Source organism: Pagrus pagrus, assembly GCF_965226575.1.
Source record: "Pagrus pagrus genome assembly, chromosome: 21".
Taxonomy (NCBI): domain Eukaryota; kingdom Metazoa; phylum Chordata; class Actinopteri; order Spariformes; family Sparidae; genus Pagrus; species Pagrus pagrus.
The window spans coordinates 22,910,084-22,932,019 of NC_140208.1; the positions used below are offsets into that span (position 1 = coordinate 22,910,084).

The 21,936-nt window shown below is 41.7% G+C and overlaps 2 protein-coding genes across 9 annotated transcripts in view; one reads left to right on the top strand and one right to left on the bottom strand.

Annotated features, from left to right (window-relative positions):
* The window catches only part of LOC311250756 (myosin phosphatase Rho interacting protein), a 45,045-nt gene extending 38,299 nt beyond the window's left edge, over positions 1–6,746 (bottom strand). For 3 of the 7 annotated variants that reach the window (XM_084342763.1, XM_084342762.1, XM_084342764.1), the window contains exon 1: positions 5,731–6,746. In XM_084342763.1, coding sequence (XP_084198889.1) covers positions 5,731–5,853 — 123 coding nt within the window. In that variant the 5' untranslated portion in view covers positions 5,854–6,746. The remainder of the gene's footprint in view (positions 1–5,730) is intronic. The other 4 variants (XM_084342766.1, XM_084342767.1, XM_084342765.1 and 1 more) reach the window with 3 other exon arrangements.
* A 1,183-nt stretch (positions 6,747–7,929) lies between these two features.
* On the top strand, positions 7,930–19,819 carry dhrs7cb (dehydrogenase/reductase (SDR family) member 7Cb). 2 transcript variants are annotated; one of them, XM_084343252.1, is made up of 7 exons: positions 7,930–8,090; positions 9,790–9,946; positions 11,205–11,317; positions 14,738–14,948; positions 15,044–15,136; positions 16,872–17,033; positions 17,803–19,819. In XM_084343252.1, the coding sequence occupies exons 2-7, from the start codon at positions 9,793–9,795 to the stop codon at positions 18,009–18,011; spliced, it is 942 nt and encodes a 313-aa protein (XP_084199378.1). In that variant the 5' UTR covers positions 7,930–8,090; positions 9,790–9,792; the 3' UTR covers positions 18,012–19,819. The 2 variants fall into 2 exon arrangements, with proteins under 2 accessions (XP_084199378.1, XP_084199379.1); XM_084343253.1 differs by having other exon boundaries at positions 7,943–8,121.
* Positions 19,820–21,936: the final 2,117 nt, after the last annotated feature.

Consider the following 21,936-nt stretch of genomic DNA (forward strand, 5'->3'; position numbering starts at 1 on the left):
ATCAGCTGTTTATTGGAGCCCTCAGTACTGGCACATTGGCCAAGACAACACAGTAGCCCCCTCAATGAATGAAGAGGGTGCATTTAAGGACCTTCGGCCAATGTCATTGTCATCAGCAAGGGTCTGTGGCCCTTGTTTTTGGCAGTAGTTGTCCCTTGTCGGTGGATGTTTCCGCTGACTGAGCATGTTGCATCGGTGGAGAAATCACTCTGATTGGCTGTTCAGTTAAGAAAATCGGTGCACAAAGAGAACAGATAAAGAGATATAGGGAAAGCCCTTTGAGTCTCTTGCAATATTATCCATGATTTCACCCATTTAGTATTGGTTTTCTTGATTTTAGCCAGTGCCATTTGCAACTTTTAATCAGACATATTCTTGATTAGAACAGTTTAAAATAAGCGACACTGGGGTAAAAATGCCAAAAGCTGTTTTATCATCACAACCATTTGTCTATGTGCAGTTCTTTGTCTTCCTGTTTCCTTTTTTGAATGACAAATATAGACTACTGCCACCTGGTGGAATGGACACTTACGCCAGGTTCAGACAGGATGCCGAAGCGCCACGAAGCACCGCACCTGGAAATTCTCGTGCGAGCCACGGCCCTTCTGGTCACACCAGACACAAACTTCTCTGCGCCAGTCAGCAAACGGCTCTGCTCCTCAGCTGTTCAGTAGTCACACTTGGAGCGTTTTTTTCACCAAAGGAAAGTAAATAACCGCATAAAATTACAACGGCATGTTTTCCTGACAACTGTAAATGTATGTCCACTTCATAGTAATGAGTAGTTTTCTGTCAATCGGGGTGTTTAATTATCGAAAATAGTTTTATTTTGAAATGTGTTTTAATTTAAAAAAACGACCGGATTCTCTCGTTGTTGCTTTGTTTGACTTCCTGCCTGGCTTGACACATTCAGCCACAGCACGTGAAAAAAATAGACCAGACGCCAAAATGATCACTGCACGGCGTGCGCCGGCAGTGGAGCAGAGTGCCGCGGCGCTTCCTATGTGAATGACACAATTGGTTAACATGGGCGCCGAAAGGAAAATGGCTCTGCTTCTCGGCGCTTCGCAGCTAATCGCGGCACTTCGGTGTCCTGTCTGAACCTGGCCGTTTTTCAATCACCCCTGCTGGCCTGGCTCTACTCGGTTTAACTTAATCACAGATTCACCGCTAACAAAGTGGCTCTGGTTTCATTTTCTATAACTTCTTCACAACAAAAGCCCCCCATTATTTAGTCATTAAAGCTTTTATTGTGAAGCAGCATTACAGGAAACGTTATGTTCTCACAAGCAGTAACTCAACAGGACGAGAGAAACTAAAGAGATTCAGTTAGAGGCTACAAAAGTACTGAGAGCTGAACACAGTGACTTTTAAAAATGCCTTTCTCTCAGGTTTCCTGCACAGACATGAGTTGACCCGACTCTGGAGCAGGTCCACTGCTGGCACGGCGCCGAATTGTAAAACTAGTGATGGAAAAGCACATTGGCGAAGCTCGGTTTGACTTGATGCAGCCACAAGTGCTGATGGAAAAACAGCTTTATTTCCCCTCACACAGGACAAGAACATACATGCTAGTTGGCTGTCGTCTCTAGTCTTTGCGGTGTGTTCAAGTGCAGCTTTTTGAATGAGAGACAGGAGACGTTGACCAACGCAACAGTTAGCCTTCATCACCGCTAGTTCTTTGATGTCGGTTTGGTGTATCTGCGTCCTAAGATGTGGTGCTACTGTCGGTCTCATTACAGACTGAGAGTCAGATTCCGTAAATGTAGCGACTGCACGGATTAGTCTCATACTATCAAAAAATCAAGGCAAAAGCTACCCAAAGTGAATGACAGAATGCAAACACTGTGAGGAAATCAGCTGAAGCAGGAAAGATAGGGCCTGGTCATGTACGATATATTTACACACTGCTGGCTAGCTTCACTTGGCTTTAAGACTGCGTGATCACTTGTTTTGAATTTCAGTACGAACACACATGCACGCACGCACAAACGCATGCGCACACACACACACACACACACACACACACACACACACACACACACACACACACACACACACACACACACACACACACACACACACACACACACACACACACACACACACACACACACACACACACACACACACACACACAGATTCTCCTGTTGACATATCTTTCTGGGAGACAACTGCAAAGCTATCACTTGTGATCACAGCTCATAACTGCTGTCTAACTGACGCTACAGGTACTGGGCAGACCTTCAATCAGCTCTATAATGGCGTCGACACTTGACAGTATAAACATAATAACACCAGTGACTACACAGTTCCGTGTGACTGGCATTAGTGAGATAGAAAATGAGTGACCATAGAGAAAGATGACAGAAAGTTGGCCTCATAACTTTGCTGCTACACAGAAGCGCTCAACCACTGGCATCAATGTGTCAGTGTCTTTAAAAAGCTATTTCCACTGTCTGAGCTAGAATATGAGGCCAGTGTCTACAGATTCATCCATTCTTGGTGTGGTGTAACTGCCAAAACTGACACAAAACAACTTGTTTCCAAATTTGTCTTGAATATAGAGCTGCTTTTTTAGTCAATTAGAAGAAAATGATTTGACTGTTGTGATAATTGATTAATCATCATTCAAGCTGCTTTTCTTTGTCAGTTATGATTGTAACATCTTCATTTCTTTAGGTCTTGGACCGTTGGTGGGAAAAAAACACAATCTGAAGACATCACCTTGAGCTCTGGGGAATTTGTGATTAACCTTTTCTCTATTTGTTTGACATTCTATAGACTAATCAATTAATTATGTAAATAATAGGCAGACTCGTGGATGCAGCCTTGGTGTGGACATGGTCATGGTTGGACCTGTAACTGAGAAGAGCAGGTTCAGTGTAGCAGGGGTGCTGCTGTTGTCTCTGATCAGGATGTGGGTGACAAGACAAACACAGCTGGGTGTGAAACTCACTCCATTATCACAACAGTGATCCGACACACACAAGGCCCTTGCAGAAACACTGCATTGAGCTGGAGCAGGGCCACAGATACGAGTTACAGCCTATCTGGCATGAAGTGATGGCGTCTGTCCTTGAGTGATGAAAACAGCTCTGAGAACAGCCTGCAGTCAGTAACAGCGTTGGAACATTTGGTCCGTGTTAAAGCTATGGGCTGCGTAAAGTCTGACTCCACTGTGTATCATTAGAAGCACTCGTGGTGGGATGTTGAGCAGCAGCCTCTGGGAAACTCTACTCTGATTTCCCAACCCCACACTTCCTTTCTCTCCCTGCGACTCCTGCTCCCACTCCTCAAATCCCATCACTGTCTTTCTTCGTCTCCCACGTACATGTTAAATGTTAGCCTGCCTGCATCCTCCATCACTGGCCTGCCTCCCACCACCTCTCCCGGATAGCATGATCAATTCTCTCCAACAGGGAGGGCCCACCGAGCCTGACGAACATCTTCCCTCTCCAGGGGCAAACAATTCATGCAGCCGAGTGAAAACCGTGACTACAGACTTGGAACTCGTGGGGAAATGAAACTCCTTTTGGAGCACATTGACTGAAATAAAAGAATGCACTGGAGCTCCGGCCGCAGCCCCTCCCCCAGCCCACCTTTTATTCTAGCAGTGTTGAACAAAGAGATTGTTTATATTGGATACTGTCCTTCCGACAGTCAGACGCACTCTTCCCTTTGCATAACTTTTCCACGTGGGCTATTTGTTTCAAAGCTGCATTCTTAAGCTCCAGCTCCCTTAAGTTCTGAATACTGTGCATTTAATTTAGGGCTCAAATTCACTTAGCTAAATCACCTATTCATGGGGTTTTAACAGCTTTACAGGAGCTTTCTTTTGACCGGGTTATTGGGTTTGTCTCCTCTAAGTCAGTCTGCATCGGTTTCTGAACACTGGGAACATTTTACAAAGCCCAACCCTCACCTTGCTTGGGCTCACAAGTTTATCACTGTTTAGGTTATGTAACACAGCTTTACGCCACTAATGGGCTGGTGCGTAGTGGTTTGAGGACTGTCCAGATAGAATAATTACAAAACCTGCTTGTGCAACTGAGCTCCATGCTAACTGTTTGGCTAGCTGACACACTGGAGACATTTTCAAAAGCCTGTGGGTGACTCGGGCAACAGTGATGATCAAGGACTGATGGTGTATCATTCCCAAAGGCCAGGGCAGTAAGCCGCTCTGGTTCCGGCTCCAGGTCACAGGGAGATTAGAGGAAGTGATGTAACTATAAGCCGTCTATCTTCACTCAGGAGTCAAACATCTGAAGGCGTTAGGCTCTGACACACCAGGCCGCCAATGTCGGGCCGTCGACAAGCGTCTGTGGCCCTAGTTGTTGTGGTGTGTCCCGCACCACTGGCACTGGTCGGATGTTCTCAGACGCTTTTCAGCTGACTAGTGAGTGGGATTGGCGGTGGAGCGCATCGGTGAGAGAAATCACTCTGATTGGCTGTCCAGCTAAGTGAATCAGTTGGCGAGAAGAGAGCAGAAAAACAAATGGAAAGCCCCTTCAGTCTGTCGCTGTAGTGTCTGCGATTTCACCCATTTAATGCAGTTTCTCCTTTTATTTGCCTCCGCCACTTCATCAGTGCCATTTGCAACTTTTCAATCAGACATATTCTCAATTAGAAGTGCTATATTAGTGAATAATGAATACAGACGACCACTACCTGGTGGCACGAGAGCTATTTCACATGAGGCGACACAACAGTCGGCCTTCGCCACCACTAATTCTTGGATACTAATTCTTGGATGTCTGTTTGGTGTGTCTGTGCCCTTAACCTGCAATACACTCAGCGCTGCAAGCCATACACATACACACTTTTGTAAAAGAAAGTAAGCGTGTGCCCCCACACACTCTCAGAGCAGAAGAGGATGCTGACGTTGCTGTTTGGCTCTAAAGCTGTGCTCATGGGCCCATCTAGGCCTCATGTCTGGGATCAATTACAGGATATGACGGAGACTAAACTAATGATCTGAGAGAGAGAGATACAGGAACCCAGAAAACATGCTCAGAGTATGATCTCCACAGCTGAATGGAGCTCAACTCATCTCATCTGAGTTTTTCTGCCCATTAGCTTCCACATAGCAGACTCTGGTCTGCCAGAGGTACACACTCTGAGGTACACACTCTAAACAAACAACCGCAGGTAAACAACAGCTGATGGTTACACAATCAATCACAGGGACCAAACTGGCAGGCAAATGTAGCCATTGTAGTTAGAATAGATCCACAGGAATTCACTTTCACCAGGCTGGTTGGGTCACATGGAAAGAGACAGGCATTAGAGAAGGTGAAGGAACCACAGATATGTTTTAATCCAGCCAGAATAAACACAACCCGAACCCTCACTTCTCTCCAGCCTAGCTGTAAACATGCTGTAGCTTAGGTTGCTTTAAGATCAAACATACCACATATATGTTGCTGTTCATTACAAACCCCATTTAATATCCAACTCATGAGACAAGTGGAAATTTAACATTTTACATGGAAAACATGTTGGATTTCAAAGCAAGCCAGGCGTGTTTTAAAGCCACAGTGATGTAGCTGTCAGCCTACATTCTCACGAGCTTGACAAGCTGGTTACTTTCAAGCCAATAATCATTATCCAGTTTGGCAGCAACAACAGTTCATGAAAAGACAATTATTTAAGAGACTTGAACTATTGAAGGCACAAGGTAATCTAGTGTCACTAATGTCATTATTGTTCCCAACATGCGTCGGTTACCTGGGTCAGGTCCTGGTCCGTCAGCAGATGCAGCTCTCGTGGTTTGAAGCAGTTCTGACATTTACTTTTGTTGAAGAAGTTCGCCTGGAATTTCCTACAGGGGTTTTCTTTTGCGGTCGACATGATATTTCAGCTCTTTGCAGACACTCGGGGGGGTTTTCTATGTCAACAGTGGAGTTGTGATCCCGCTGTTTGCTTGTGCGTCTCTTCTATCCCAACTTGGAAAAAGCTCCAGCACTCCGATGCATTATAAAGTTAAAAAAAAAACACAACAAAAAACAAACAAACAGGAGTTGAAATGTTCCCGAACAGCTTTCAAATCAAACGCTTCTTTTGTCTGTTTAGTTGTATCCAATTGCTGCTTCCCAATAAATAATTAGCTGCCATCAAGCCAGCCCTCTCATCACTCAGTCAGTGATGAATGCCTCTCAGTCCATGGCCTGCGACCACAAAGCGGAGTGGTGAGAAAAGGTGGCTAATATCCTGTTAGCTTGCCAGTTGGTTTTCCAGATCAATAACGTGATGGCGTACGCCCCAAAAACAACATTTGCACACTGTTATCGCCCCTAAGCTCCGAGGCGATAGTGCTCATTAGGTAACAACAGACTCCAACGTGAAGGGCCCAGCCCGAAAGAAAGCTTGCAGTCAGACAGCAGCCTACTATCCCAGTCAGCCCATGCGAAGTTCATCCAGTGATCCTTTGCTAGGCTACGGTTAGCCCGGTTAGCTAGCTCGCAGAGAGGGTAGCTAATGAAATCCTCTCCTGGCTGGCGTCATTAACTTGACTTTTTTATTTTATAAAAAAAAAAGAGACGGTCCGAAAACGGAGTCTCTGCGCTTTTCTCCCAGGTAGAGAGGCTGCATGCAGGGGAAGCGCCTCTTCTTCAGTCACAAGCAGCACTGTGAGTATTTAGGGTTTGGTTCCATAACTAGCCTGTTAGCAGCAGCAGTACGTTTATTTTCTTCTTTCCCAGCGCAGCGAGGGGGAGCGGGCACACACACACACACACACACACACACACACAAACACACACACACAGGCTCCTGGAATTCTGTGGAGTCTCGCGATAACTACTCAGTGTCGCCGCCCACGGAGAGGACACGGCTCCTCCAGACACTGTGTTGACATTATTTAATTAAGGAGAGTTATTGGCAGCTAAATGTGCCTAAAGTTTGTCCAGGTCAGGTTCTGGTTATTCTGAGTGCTGTATCGTAGGCAACTGGACCTAAAGGTGCCTAAAGTAGTTTGCAAGTAAACTGCATGGATTTCACACTGTTTCATTATTATTTATGAATTAGTATATTGTGTTGATTCATTAATGGGCCAATATTGTAGCTGGTCCAGGAGGAGTTATACTAACTATTTTATATACAATTGGATATTTAAATCTATGACAATACATTATGTTGTATAAGATGATTATGTGATTTGTATGTAAAATATTAATGAGCAAATAGTAACTATAGCTGTCAGATAAATGTAATCGAGTAGAAGTATAAAGTAGCATAGAATGTAAATACTCAAGCAAAATAGAAGTACCTCAGAATTGTAGCTACTTAAAAGCAGTATATTGGTCAATTTACTTTCCACAACATGCAAAGTATATGTACCAAAACTATTCAAAGTAAAAGTACTAATTTGGAGGAAGATAAATATATTTTATCATTGTATTACCAACACTGATGTATTAATATATAATCAGGTTTTTATAGTTGTAGTCAGTTGAGGTAGATTTCATTTTAACAACTTCATATTAGTTTAATATGCACATTCATTTTTAACTACATCTGTCAAATAAAGGAGAAAAAAGCATATTATTTCCCTCTAAAATGTGCTGGAGTGCAATCATGAAGTAGCATAAAATTTAAATACCTAAGTGAAGTACAAGTACCTTAGATTTGTATTTAGTAACTCTACTAAGTATCCAATCAATTCAAATAAATCTAGTGAGGAAAATGCTCTCTTTCTAATTTCTCAAGATTTTTCTACATTCAATTTTGAATACAAGGAAAGTAATTCATTAGTTGGACTAATTAGACTGCCTTTAAAACAGCAGTACAATGAAACACTTGACACAAAGTGGAAGGGAGTCTCTCACTTGTCAACCATCCCTTCAAGCTGGCAACAAGGGAACATGCCTCAGATACTATTCACCACATATGTGTGTGTATTAATGGCTGACTCAAGCAGAGGCTATTATAAGCAGTTCCAGTGGACAGACAGACAGAGAGACAGACAGAGGACCAGAGCTGTGTGAATGGACGAGGGACACAGAGGAGGAGAAGGGCCTCTGTTACCTAACTAAACCCGGAAAAAACAACAGCCAGTCCTGCTGAAGGATTAACTCCCTGTCCGTGCTGTAAGTGAACCAAGAATAACACAGATTACAGGTGTGTGTTTCTGGTGTGTGGTTGCTATAGATGAGCTGACTAACCCACTGGGATCCAGTCATGGGTCAGCCCAGATAGGGGGCTGAGTTGGGACGTGGGTCTCTCTGGAGTCATCTTAAATACTAGTTTTAATGTGGATTAGTGCTTATCTCAATGTGTTTTCTCAAGTAAAGCAGGACAAGTAAGGTCATCTATTGCTTATAAATGTGAGCCTCCCCGGTTGCCCCCCTTGGGGTATCTTATGACAACATCCTGGAGGTGACATAGTGAAAGGCATTCAGTGGCGGCAGCAGAGCCAGAATATATTTAGCTGTTCTCTTCAAACTCACTTTACATGGTAAGTGTGTTATCAAGGCCACCAGATGATTCCCTCAGGGGGATTAACACATTTAGAACACAGGAAGTATAGTTTGTCTCAGTCAAAGCACACAGGTACACAAACTGTAAAAATCCAATATACTGGAAACTATTTTCAAGATGTTTGAACGGTACAGTTGGTTTACACGTATCTGGCTTTAGCATGTTACTGTTGTCCATTTTAAAGTAAAAGTCTAACATTTTGGAAAATACGCCTATCCACTTAGATTTTAGAGTTAGATGAGAGGATCAACGCCACTCTCATGTTTTTACAGTAAATATGAAGCTGGAGTCAGGGGCCAGCTGTTAGCTTAGCACAAAGAAAGCAAAGGGAAACAGCTAGCTTGTTTGGCTATATCCATAGACACCTCTGAAGCTCACTATTGAAATGTTATATTCATAAAAAAAAAAAGTATAAATATGACATGTTGTGGTTTTATGGGGGTTGGTCAGCTATGTGCTATTTCTTGGTTGGGACAAGTTGCCAGGGGGGTGGAGGGACTGGTGCCTCGCCAAGAGAAAGTCTGGCACTTAACCTCTCGTGAAACAACTTACAACCTACATACAATTATGTTTGTCTGGAGATTAGATACAATGTGTTAAATAGTTTAGTAAGATATAACAAATCAGGCATAAAATGTTAAATAGTGGACAGAGCTAGGCTAGCTGTCTTCCTCTGTCATTAGTCTTTGTACTAAGCTAAGCTAACTGGCAGCTAGCTCAAGCTTCACATTTACCGGACACATCTAAGAGAGGTATCGCTCTTGTCATGTAAGTCTCGACAAGAAAGCAAATAGGCATATTTCCCAAAATGAAAAACTAAAATACAAATTCAAAACATACAATATACACACAATTGCCCTATAGTTGACCCCAATTTCACCTCCCAGTGTAGGCAGACAACACATTTAAGAAGGTTACTGTCCCACATGATTGCTTGTGATAGATCACGCTGATATACTATGAATTTACAAAACATTAGGAACACTAAGTGTTTTCCTGAAGTACACTGATAAGTTGAGTCCTGATAAAACCCATCATCCATTATTGGTTTCCATGATTGAATCAATACCAAACACGAAGAAGCGGTTTAGATAAGGAAAATAATTTGGAGAATTGATTTTTAACTTTCAGATAACTGAGATGAGTTCATTTTCATTTGATTTGATGTGCTTTTTGTTCCTGACACTGTATAAGTTTACAGCAGAAATGAGCCCACCTGAGGAGACCTGAACCCTGCAGGCTGTCCTGATGCAGGTCAGTGTCTCTGTAGCTGGTCCCTGCACTCATCCTGTGCTCTCTCCTCTACAGAACATGTCGCTGTCCTCGGCAATGGTGTTGCCCCTGCTCATAGTCGTGGCAGCAGGGGTGTATTACATCTACAATGAGGTCATGCAGTTCATGTCCAAGTCCTTAGTGCGAAACAAAGTGGTGGTGATCACTGATGCTGTGTCCGGAGTGGGAACTGGTAAATAATCCTCACTTGTGTTTCAAATATTTAACTTTACTTTGTTTTCACCTTTCTTTGGTAGTTTCTCTGCCTGCCTGCCTGCCTGCCTGTCTGTCTGTCTGTCTGTCAGCAGGATGTCTGTGAAGCAGACTCTGTTGAATGTCTGTCTGTCTGTCTGTGGTTGACTCACAGGAGACACACTCAGGTGCTTTGAGCTCCATGTTTCTGGTGACAGTTTGACACAGACAGACTTTGCTGACTTGCAGAGAGTCTGAAGAACAGATCTGTAGAACCACTCACAATGTTTGTTTAAAATAACTACCTCATGGCACTTACATACAATTTTATTTGATATTTTATTGATGCTATGTGAAAGTTTGTACATCTCGTCCATCTAAAATGCATTTTTGGAGGAATTTATCTGACCTGTTGGGCCACAGACTAAAGAAACTTACAGCAGCAGTTCACCCAAAGCAGTAAGTCTAACAGCGGTCGGGTGTCACTGTTGCAAAGCTACACTGTACATGAAATGAGCACAGCAAAAATTCAGATTTAGGTTTTTATTCAAATGTTACAATTACAGTTAAAAACGACAACAGCATAAATAAGTTTGAAAATTTTACAATCTTAGCAATGCAAATGAAACTCCAGCTGTCTGCCTGGTAGTGACTGCTGTTGTTGGTGTGACATCACAGTGATTCAGTCTACACCAAATAACATCTGTACACTTAATATGAAGCTACAGTAGGAGGCTGTTAGCTTAGCATACAGACAGAGTGCAGGAGGAAACAGCCTGCTCCGTCCAAATGTAGAAATGTTTTCAGTCTTTGGTTTTTGTAGGCCAATGAAACAAATGACACAGTGTGTTAGTTAGTGAGCTTCAGTGGTGTTGGTAGTAGGCAGACTTTTTAACTTTGAACTGAACCAGGTGAGCTGTTTCCTGCCACCCTCCTGGCTGTAGCTTCATAATTAGTGTAAGCCTACAGACATTGCAGTTGCATCAATCTTCTTGTGTAACTCGAACCGCAAAAAACAAAACCATAAGCAAAACCAAACATGACGATGAGTGGAGGGAATACATTGGCTGGAAGCAGTCTTTATTTCACTGTTGTTGTTTTTCTATCCTCAGACAGAGCCAAGCTAGCTAATTACTGCTGTTTTCACTCTTTAGGTTTAGCTAAGCTAACTCTCAGCAAGAAAACAAATCAGTTTACTTCACAAAATGTCAAACAATTTTCTTTAAATCAAATAGCAATTATTTTTTCTCTCTGTCCAGAGTGTGCGCATCTCTTCCATAAGGGCGGTGCCAGACTGATCCTGTGTGGGACGAGCTGGGATAAGCTGGAGTCTCTGTATGACTCTCTGACTAATGGCGCTGACCCCAGAGAGGTGAGGAAATTAAAGAAATAAAAAATAGCGCATGCCAGCATTAGCCTCAGATTGAAATATCATAAACATGCCAAACTCTGAGTAAACCCTTCCAAACTAAAACCATTACTCGTCTTTGTGGTGCTGAGTCATCTTTTTGGCACCCTACCCAGCTGAGAAACAAATCTTTCACTATGGCTGCTCCAGTAAACACCACTATCTCATGTCTATTAATATATACTGGAAACTTAAGCAGTATAGAGACGGAGCAAAGGCCTTAACCTAACACAAAAAGCCCTCAAATAGCCACTAAGTATGAGCTCATGACACTGACATGACATGGTGGGTTGAAGTTGAAGTTGAAGCAGGAGAACAGCAGGTTCTGTCCTTGTTTTTATCACAGTCCTCTGCTCGTCGCCACATCCCAGATCACCACTTCCTCCTCTGGTCGACACAATAGCAGGATATCCTCCCTGACAGTTCCCCGTCCTCTGTAGATCTTCTGCACACAGGCCAGAGCAGGTGTGTTTATATGTGTAGACCACATAAATAGATGACAATATCATCTAATTAGCGAACAAAAGAACTAATGACCATAGATGTCTCAGTTGTTGAGACACTGATCACATAAGGTAGCTTACTTACCTTTGTTGTTCCCACTGCAGCATCTCTAACTTCAAAGGTCAAAGTTCATTTAACTGTCATTCCACAAGTTTGTGCAACAAAGTATGAGTTGTAGTCCCTTCATGCAGCAAAAGAAATTAACTATTTTGTAATGGTGCAGTGTTGATGATGAGTTCAGGAGTCTCACAGTCTGAGGATTGAAGCTGCTCGGTTGTCTGCTGGTATGGCAGCAGATACCTATGTATCGTTTGTCAGACCACAAAACTTGTCTCAGTATAACATGTTATGTTGTTATTGTTGGGGAACAAAGGTAGGGCAGGTATGGTTATTAGAAATTAATAATTACTAATAGTAATTATTATTATTAATAATAAAATGATAAGTTTGTAGCAGTCCCATTGTTTAAGACTTGCTATCTTTCTTTGTTTTGGGCTGATTTTTTTTTTATTGAGATCACCTGTGTGCAGGGTGAGACTGACTCCTGATTGAAGAGTGGGAGCAGCTTGGGACGCTCCCCTCCCAGCCAACCATGGTGTGACGAAGCCCTTTTATGAAGGCTTAAAAGAGATGGGGAATGGCACCCAGGTGGCTCTCACACTCTGGATCTGTCCCTGACTCACTGAGAACCTCGTCCCATTAGACTGCCAGCCAGAAACTCTGGTCTGTTTAGGCCCTATCGTGTTTTCTTGGCTGCCCCACCTCATTCTAATGAGGGAAACTGTTCATTCTTGAGCCCCTTGAAACCCAAGCCCCTATACACCTTCAGTTTTAATATTTTATTTCACTCGGGCTTGTAGGAGCACATTTGTTTATTATCCCCTGAAGAGGCATTTGTTTATTGGTTTATTGTCCAAGTAGCTGACATTGGGCATCCCCTCTAGATTTCCATGTTTTTTGTTTATATTTTTATGTAGGTTGTGACTGGCTTGTAAGCATTTTACTGCCAGTACCGCCACATAAATGGCAACCACGAAGGGACTTGAACCCTTAAATTAAATTGATGATAAAACGGGGCACCACCCTGGAATCAGGGACCAATAACCAGACCGGAAAACAGTCTCAAAACAAGAGTTCACTTTAAATGTAAATATTTGTAAAATATGAGACATCAATTGTCTCAGTGTTTTAGTTTCATAATTTAGCTGCTGTAGTTGAATGATAGATGTTGGTTGATTGAAGTATTATTGATTATTGATCAATTTGCTCACATTAATACATCCTCTCATACTGTACAGAGCAGTTTTCTGTGATTATTTTGTGCATACATTTTGTGGTAGCTGCTGGTTGTGATGGTCAGTGCTTGGATTCATTTCCTTCACTGTTCCTTTAATCCTAAATATTTTACAAATATGTACATCTGAAGTGAACTCTTGTTTTGAGAGGGGGGCAACCGCCATTCCGACATAACGCCATTCCGACATTAGGCCCTAATTGTCGGAATGGCAACACTTAAACCTTTAATGAAACATCCCATCATTCCGTCATTTTTTGCCTCCTAAGGTCGGAATGGTGGTATTTATTTCTTTTTTAAATGTCTTGCCATTCCGACACATCTTTTAAAAGGGTTAGGGTTATGGGTTGCAGATTATGGTGAAACTTTGTCGGAGTGCCGGGACGTTCGCATGTCGGAATAGTGGTATGTCAGAATGGCGGTATGTCGGACTTTTGGGATGTCGGAATTTTGGTATGTCGGAATGCCAGCATGTAACCGTTTTGAGACTATCTGGTTAACGTTGCCCTTTTTTTATTGATTGAATTAATGAATTGATTATTAATTACTATTAGTAATTGTCAATTGCTAATAACCACACCTGCCCTACCTTTGTTCCCCAACAATATGTTATACAACAGGACACTTCCAGAAGTTGTCATGAGTTGTTGGTCAGTGTCTGGACAGTGACTGGTAAACATGGACTGATGAAGCTTTGGATGAGACGTGGTTAAAATGTCATTAAAATCATTATCTGAAGGTTGTTTCAAATGTAAACAAAGATATAAAATGTGCAGACAATGAGGACACTGGCTGCTCTTGAGTAAATTCATTTCCCACATATTTAGTTTTACGTATAGTTATTAATGTGGGCTGAAGCATATTTATGATATCCACCCACTCACCTTGTTACTGAAAATAAAGGAAAAACTAAGCTGTTTAGATCTGATTCTAATTCTTGTGTGGAAAGGGGGTTATAAATAGGGTTATATTTCATGCTGGAATTTAAATTCAACCCTGAAAAAAATTGTACAGCTACGCACATGAGATTTACAATAATCCAAGGCAATTCAAACAACGGGAAAAAAAATCAATGACTAGATCACTTGTTAAAACGTCTTTTTTTCTTTATTAAAGAGTGACTCCACCAGTTTTAAAGTGTGTTTACAGGTGTTGGGGAGTTCTATTAGATATGCAAACAAAGTAGTATTAAGCATTTTGTGGCTCCAGACGAAGCTGCATGTCATCTGATAAACTGACTGCAGTGATGTTACTCAGTGGCTGAGTTGCATTGTGGCTGAAGTAGGCGCCAGGTTTTGAAAAGCAGTCCACTGGTCTAACAATACGCTCAGAACAATCAGATGATTAACACTGATCCAGCAGAGCCTGTTTTATTCCACATGTCTTCTTCCTCTTTCTATAAAGGGCTTGTTTGACATTTAGGAAAAAAATAATTCAATAGATCAAAACCACTCACATGTCTGTATGCTGAATATGAAGCTAACCAACAGGTGATTATCTTAGCTTAGCATCACGAACCAGTCACACTGATGCAACATGTGGTCCACACAGTAAGGTAGTGAAGTAATACAGTCCTGTGTCTCTAGACGTTTGCCCCAAAGCTGGTGATCGTGGACTTCAGTGATATGCCCAGCATGGAGGAGGTGGTGGCTGAGGTGGTGGAGTGTTACGGCTGTGTGGATGTGTTGATCTGTAACAGCAGCATGAAGCTGAAGGCTCCGGTGCAGAGTGTCTCCCTGGAAGTGGACAGAAACATCATGGACATCAACTACTTCGGCCCCAGCACTCTGGCCAAAGGTGGGCCAGACGCTCCTGAGTAATTCTCCAACAAATATGCTGTTCATACTATCTGTATGACGCTGATTCTCAGTGGGTTTTTTATAATGTGGCAGGTGTTCTTCCAACAATGATTTCAAGAAGATCAGGGCACATTGTGCTGGTCAACAGCATCCAGGGAAGACTGGCTGTCCCATTCAGAAGTTCATGTGAGTTGCCAACAAAAGTTTCTGAGCTTTTCTCAACCAAAGAGTTTGTTCAACTAAATCATAAAAAAGATATTCTCGTACTCTCCCCCTGAAATCTTGCTATTAGAGGTGGGTAGAGTAGCCAAAACTGTACTCAAGTAGAAGTACTTTTACTTTACAGTATTTATATCTTTGTACAAGATAAACAGTAAAGTCGAGGTATATCTAGTAATCAAATTAATGCATGAAAAACGTGAGTAGCGAGTCACTCCATGTATAATGCATTGTATTTTAAATTAGTTTTGTGTGGACATTACACACACTGACAATCACTGAAGTGGAATATCACATCATTATCTCCTGATAGCCTGTTTATTAGGTACACCGAGCTCTAACTAATGCAGTCTAACACCACAGAACACCCCTCTGAACTGAACCTTTGTCAAAGGGCCTACTTCATCAGTGACTGTGTGTTCAGACAGAAGTCCATGTTTAGAGGAGGTTACACACAAAGTCAATGATACGACAGGATTAGACGAGACTGAGGGTGGCGTGCATCGTCACTGAAGAATTAGTGTGTTGTCGGGGCTGTACTGTTTAAATCATCAGAGTACAGAGATGAGGCAAAGGAGAGAGACTGGAGGGAAACAGAGCAGGACAGGTGCCTCCATTGCTAGCTACCTTACAGCTAACATCTGTACAGCTGGTAGGCCAGCACAAAAGCACAAAACGTACACATTTGTGTGTAAATAAACCAGGAGTGCCCAAACTTCTTTCCTTGCAGGGCCAAAACTAAAATGTAAAGGGGCTCTATGTAACAATGTGTAGTAAATAACATGTATGAATCACTGTCTGTTGCTCACATGTGAGCAGATTGTAATGTGAGGTGAAAAATGAGACCCTCCGGTCTCTCTGTTGTCTATTCAAGTTGTGGACAATGTGTTGAAGTTATTTAATGTGGATTTCTTTGTGAAGAACTTTTTCTGCAACAGTCCAAAGGATGTGACTTTATGCACATGCTCGAGTGCCTCGTCTCAGCTCCTCTCTCTCCACTGAGAGCAAGAGTAGCTACCATTAGTTTAGAAATGGAGTCCGCTAACGTAAACTAACCACCGGCTCCCAGCACAACACAGGAGTTCCACAGAGCCCCTTTGATGGTGGTCCATGGGCCACAAGCAAACACCTGTTATATAGTATAAAAACAATTAATAATTACAGATCCTGCATATTTAAAGACCACTTTAATTATATAATTATATTGAATTAACTTGACTTTTCTTTTCACTGGAAACATCTGGCGAGCCAAATCAAACCTCATGGTGAGCTAACTATGACCAAGGTCAAAACACACCTCACAAAAGCTTGCTGTCTGATATGGTCGACTATTAAGAAAGTCAAATACCACGTACAGTATATTTCAAAAAATGTATTAGAATATTACAGTGTCCCTCGATATTTAGTTGACGGTAAAACAACATGGACATGTAAACGTCCTGTAATGAATCAAAGCTTAACCTGGAGCTGCTCTTAAGTAAAAAAAAAGGATGCTCGCTGTTCCCTTTAGCACTTACACATACTCAGAAATGAAATACTACCAAAGAGTCACATGTGTTGTAGTGTGATGAACAGACAGGGAGGCTTCATGTGACATCACAGAAAACAATTAAACAAAGTATGTCCTCTGCAGTGTATGGAATTAGACTTCTGTACAGCCGAGTCACACCTCTTTGTGCTTTTGTGTGTGTGTGTGTATCAGATGCTGCCTCTAAGCATGCAGCACAGGCCTTCTTTGACTGCCTGCGGGCTGAAGTGGAGGAGTATGGGATAGTCGTGAGCACCATCAGTCATACCTTCATCAACGCCTCCGAGCCGCCGCCTGTGGAGGGGGCCGGCCGTAAACCAAACTCCCTGTCTGCATGTGAGTACTACAGCTGGTTTGGAAGCGACTGACAGGATGTGATATATCAGAGGTCTCCATTTCAAATTCAAAGAGGTCCAGTTAGTAAAATTTCCTCCCAGCAAAGGTCCGAACCTAATAATGCCTAAATTGCGTCCAGCCCTCTGTCTATCAAATAAAATCAACAACTCTCAGCTCAGATTTCTGTGGATATATTTCCTCAGATGATCCGTGTTTGGTCTTGTGGTGCTGCTTAACATTCCGCCACAGTTACACAACATATGAGACAAGAATGAACATATATTGGTCCGTCCATTCATTTTTTAAAAGTTTTTTTAAAAGTTCTATTTTCTCTGTAAACTCTTTCTTTTCGAGCGAGCCATGTTTTCCTCCATCCACATTCCCACGCATCTCTTGTGGTACACAGTCAATTTGATTGGCTCTTTTGAGTGATGCTAACGGCAAACGATTGGCTTTATTAACTGGATTAGCTGCGCCTGCAGTTTGAAGTCGCAGCCGCCGAGGCGAAAAAAAACAATGTTCTGTGAAGATTATTGAATTTTCTCTTTCATTTATCCCAAATTGGTCACGGGTCCGGATAGAACCGAACTTGGTCTGTGCCCAGACCACGGTCGGACATTTGGTGATGCATGTGATATATGATAGATCATTACACAGCTGTGTGTTTATGGGACATGTTTCTTAGCTGATGATGTGTTTTTCAGTTTTTGGAGTAGGGAGAATAGTTGCTCAGAAGTAACAGATACTAAATGTACGTGTTCTTCCACAGTTATCGCCAAGCAGATGACCCATGGTGTGCGGCCCTCAGTCCTGGCCGATGAGATTTTGCAAACGGTGAACAGGAAGAGGACGGAGGTCATGCTGGCCCACCCCATCCCCAGAATGGCCCTGTACCTCCGCTCCCTCATCCCCTCCTTCCTCTTTGCTGTGCTGGGCGCTGGCGTGAAGGACTCAGTCCTGGCTGAGCAGATGCAGTAGGAGAGAGTCTGAAGTACAGGATGGAGTTAGACACAGGCGGCAAATAAAGCATGGACTGTTTGGAAAAGTATGCACTTGACAAAAGGCTGGATCACCAACTGGGCAAGGACCCAGACCTCAGGATGGGGGTGGGGGGGTGCCTCAGGTTCTTCATTAGTTTATGCTAATTGAATTGAAGTTATAATCCTGAAGACTTCATGAAATGAAAGCCTGTGTTTCAGACTATTTCTGAGAGAAGATGAAATAGATACAAATCAAATAATGTAATAAACATTTATCTTGCATCCTGCCGTGTGTGCACTGTAAGTTCTTTCACTTCACGTGATCAGATTTACAGACTGAGGTAATGCACCATATAATACAATATATATACAGTAATACAGTATATATACAGCATACAGTGCCTATAAAAAGTATTCACCCCTTTGGATGTTTTCCCATTTTAGTGCTTTTATAACTGGAGTCATGGTCAATATAATTTGGCTTTTTTGACAAGAATTTACACAAAAAAACCTCTTTAATGTCAATTTATTAAAAATAGATAATGTAAAATAAGTGATTGTGTAAGTATTCACCTCCTTCAAGTCAGTATTTAGTAGTGCTGTGATTGGCCTGGAAAATAAATCTTCTCCCAGGTCGTAGTTCTCTTGTAGACTGAATCAGGTTGTCCTCCTGAGCAATGGAAATCAATCAAGTCCAGCACAATAAGAATATGCAGTTCTTGCTGCACTGTAGTCTGGTGGTAAGGCAGCAGATACTTCTGTATCTTTTCCCAGAAGGCAGCAGGGTGAACAGACAACAGACTGGGGTGGATGTGGTCTTTTAGTATCTTTGGGCTCTGTGCAGACATCTCACTTCACTGATGTCGCTGGTGCTCTGTAGATGGTACCAGTGATGTTCTGGGCGGTTTTAATCAGCCGCTGTAGAGCCTTCTTGTCTTCCTGGGCCATGATGAACCATGCCAGTTTGTGATGTTTCCAGTCAGGATGCTTTCTCTTGCTCCTCACTTACACTTTACACTCAGTGGTAGCTCCAAGTGCTTCTATTACCACGTGGACCACAGCTGCCTCTCCACTGTAGTCCATGAATGTCTCCCAGTAGGTCTTGTTCCCGTTCCAGTAGTCAACTTCTCATCATGCTGCACTGGTATACATATATATATATATATATATATATATATATATATATATATATATATATATATATATATATATATATACAGTGTGTATAGATATATACACACATACACACGCACATATTATAGTTCAATGTGTAGATGCAGCTGATGCACAGACATTTGAAGAGTGAAGATATAACCCGCTTAAATGTGGCTGTGTGCAGGGATGTGCAGTGGTGGAACGTAACTCACACTAAGTTCATTTAATCAAGTAAAATCTAGTCTATGTAGAGTTTTGAGGTACTTTATGTCAGTATCTCCATTTTATGCCCCTGAGGATTTGGATTTGATAAGACACCGAACAGCTACGGGAGAAATGTGATCACATCTTAATACTTAATGTTGAAACTTAAAGCAGCTACGAGGAGCTTTGACTTTGTGTTGATTCTGGCGGCCCCTGTGGACAAAAGCATTATGAGCACCACATCCTGTCCTGGAGGTGTTGATCCCGCTGTAGCACATGCATTGGTTTTGGAAGCAAGTTAAAAAAGGCATTTTTTTCATACTGTTTTTCTCTTTTACACACAGGATGCATAGCGATGAGTTAATGTCTGTGTCTGTGTCTTTGTGTAAGATTAATAACTGTAATGTGATGATGGTGAAACAAAGTAAAGTTTGTTTTAGTGTTGTACCAGCCGACTACAGAGCAGCTTCAGTGTGTTTACATTGTGTGTGTAGTACAATACCACCAGATTGATTGCATTCAAATATTTTATTTTCACACTTACCTATCTGGATTTATGTGGTTTAAATTCCACTCTTAAATAACAGTCATTTAAATTCAGACATGAAATTAAATACAAGTATCCAAAATTTAAAGAAAAGTGTAGCCTGTTCAAGTTGGTCAGAGTCAGTTGGTCATTTTCACATCTTAAAATTAAATTACTTATTAAAAAAGTTAAAACAAAAAAGAAAATACAGCCAAATTTTATCATGAAGAAGTCAAAGCTGAACATCGAGGCTGATCAGACTGGATCAGATGGTACACCCTTTTCAATCATTCAAGTTCAGCTGAACTGAACACATTTTCTATCAGAGGGGATTTCAAACCTCACAGATGGTTTTCAAAGTCAAATCTTTGAATTCATTTCAATATGTATTGTAGTTAAATTAAACAACTTCAGCTGAAATTCTAATTGTTGTGGCCTTCCATACATTTCATACTTAAATTAATATCATCCTTTTTACTGCACCACATTCATCCAACCGATATAGTTATATTACAGATTGTAGTTTCACATATATCACAAGAATCAGCCTATAAAATAAAATCCATTGTTACAAATGGTCCACTCTAACCAGTTGCAACATTAAAATGCACTTCAGATGCAACGTGTGTAATAAGTCTTATATATTTAGCTCATAATACTTTATGTGTAACATTGTTTGAGAGCAGGCCTTATTTGTAATGAAGTCATTTTTTCATCGTGGTTTTATTACTTTTACACAAATACAGACTCTCAATAATTCTTCCATTTAAAACGAATGTGGACTTGATTGAATCCATATCCATTATTTTCTACATCATCAGAAGGCAAGGCTCTGACTGAATGTATTGATCTGATTATTTCTGTTGAATGCACACGAGAGTGAAGCCATGAGTTCAGTTGTTAACGTCTTTCTCAGTGTGTCCTCCAGATGGCAGCAACACATAGGGATTAATAATTCTGGTGGACTGAAGGGATCGGCATTTGTAGACGTCCTTTCACAATCAGTTGTTTGTGTCGGGCATGGTGTCCTATTCTTTGCTCTTTGGAGACTTGATTTATATCTAACACTAATTTGTGAACAAAGCAGTATCTGATTAATAGTCATCAAATTGGGAATTTGGGCTATTTTTTCAGATTTGTGGTGAATTCATGGCACTTTTCTTGTGACATTGCAATAATTGCTTATGCATTGCAAAGAAAAATAGAAACAACTCAAAAAATTATATAGAATTATGTTTCTTTATAACAAAGCCCTTCTTTGGGCAGCCTCAACATTTTCCATGTCACTCATAGATTTATTGCTCTCATCAGTTCAGGGCCGGAGGACAGGCTGGTATTATCCTGCAAGGATTATATGGAGGGATCAATGCTGCTGCATTTGCTTTGAACACGATGGATATTTTATTTGGTGATTACTGGATGTATAAAGTAACACATTTACTAGATTTATATTACATTATATCAGACATTAAATGTCACAGGACAAAAGGCTATTTTTTTAACAACTGTGATGTAAATGAGGAGTACATTGAAAGGGGCGGCTCCATGCAGGGTGTGTGCACTACTGCCGTCAAGTCCAGCTGGTATGCGTGAGCCTGTCCTCCAGGTCACTCTCCTCGGGGGAGTTCAACATCTTTTGTCTCTGGGGCCGGCGGACAGGAATGTGTCTCTAATGTTCACATGAATAAATGCAGCTCGATGACATTTCCACATGTCAAACAGGAAGGAGATCTTCAGAGCACTCAGCTGGACTCTCCAAATTGGCATTTTGATCTAACACATTTACATATGTCACACAGCAACGCCGGATCGTGTATGTTTCATTGCGTGCAATTGGAGGTCAGTCCCACATGTGAATAATGGCTTGACAAGAGTTTTCCGGAGAGATGTTGTATTATATCAGCCATGAAATTTGTCAGATTCATTTCTGCTTAAAGGTAAATCAAACAGAAAGCATCGAGGTGTGCAGTAATATCTGAGAATGATCTGAGGCTAATAGTTTCTCTCAATCATCTGTCTGGTGAGCAATATGTTGATA

Bases quoted from the DNA above. Each gene is read 5' to 3' on its own strand.
- dhrs7cb (XM_084343252.1), top strand. From the start codon at position 9,793: ATGTCGCTGTCCTCGGCAATGGTGTTGCCCCTGCTCATAGTCGTGGCA. The intron at 14,949-15,043 runs GTGGGCCAGACG...ATAATGTGGCAG, and splicing joins CCCCAGCACTCTGGCCAAAG to GTGTTCTTCCAACAATGATT. The intron at 17,034-17,802 runs GTGAGTACTACA...GTTCTTCCACAG, and splicing joins ACCAAACTCCCTGTCTGCAT to TTATCGCCAAGCAGATGACC.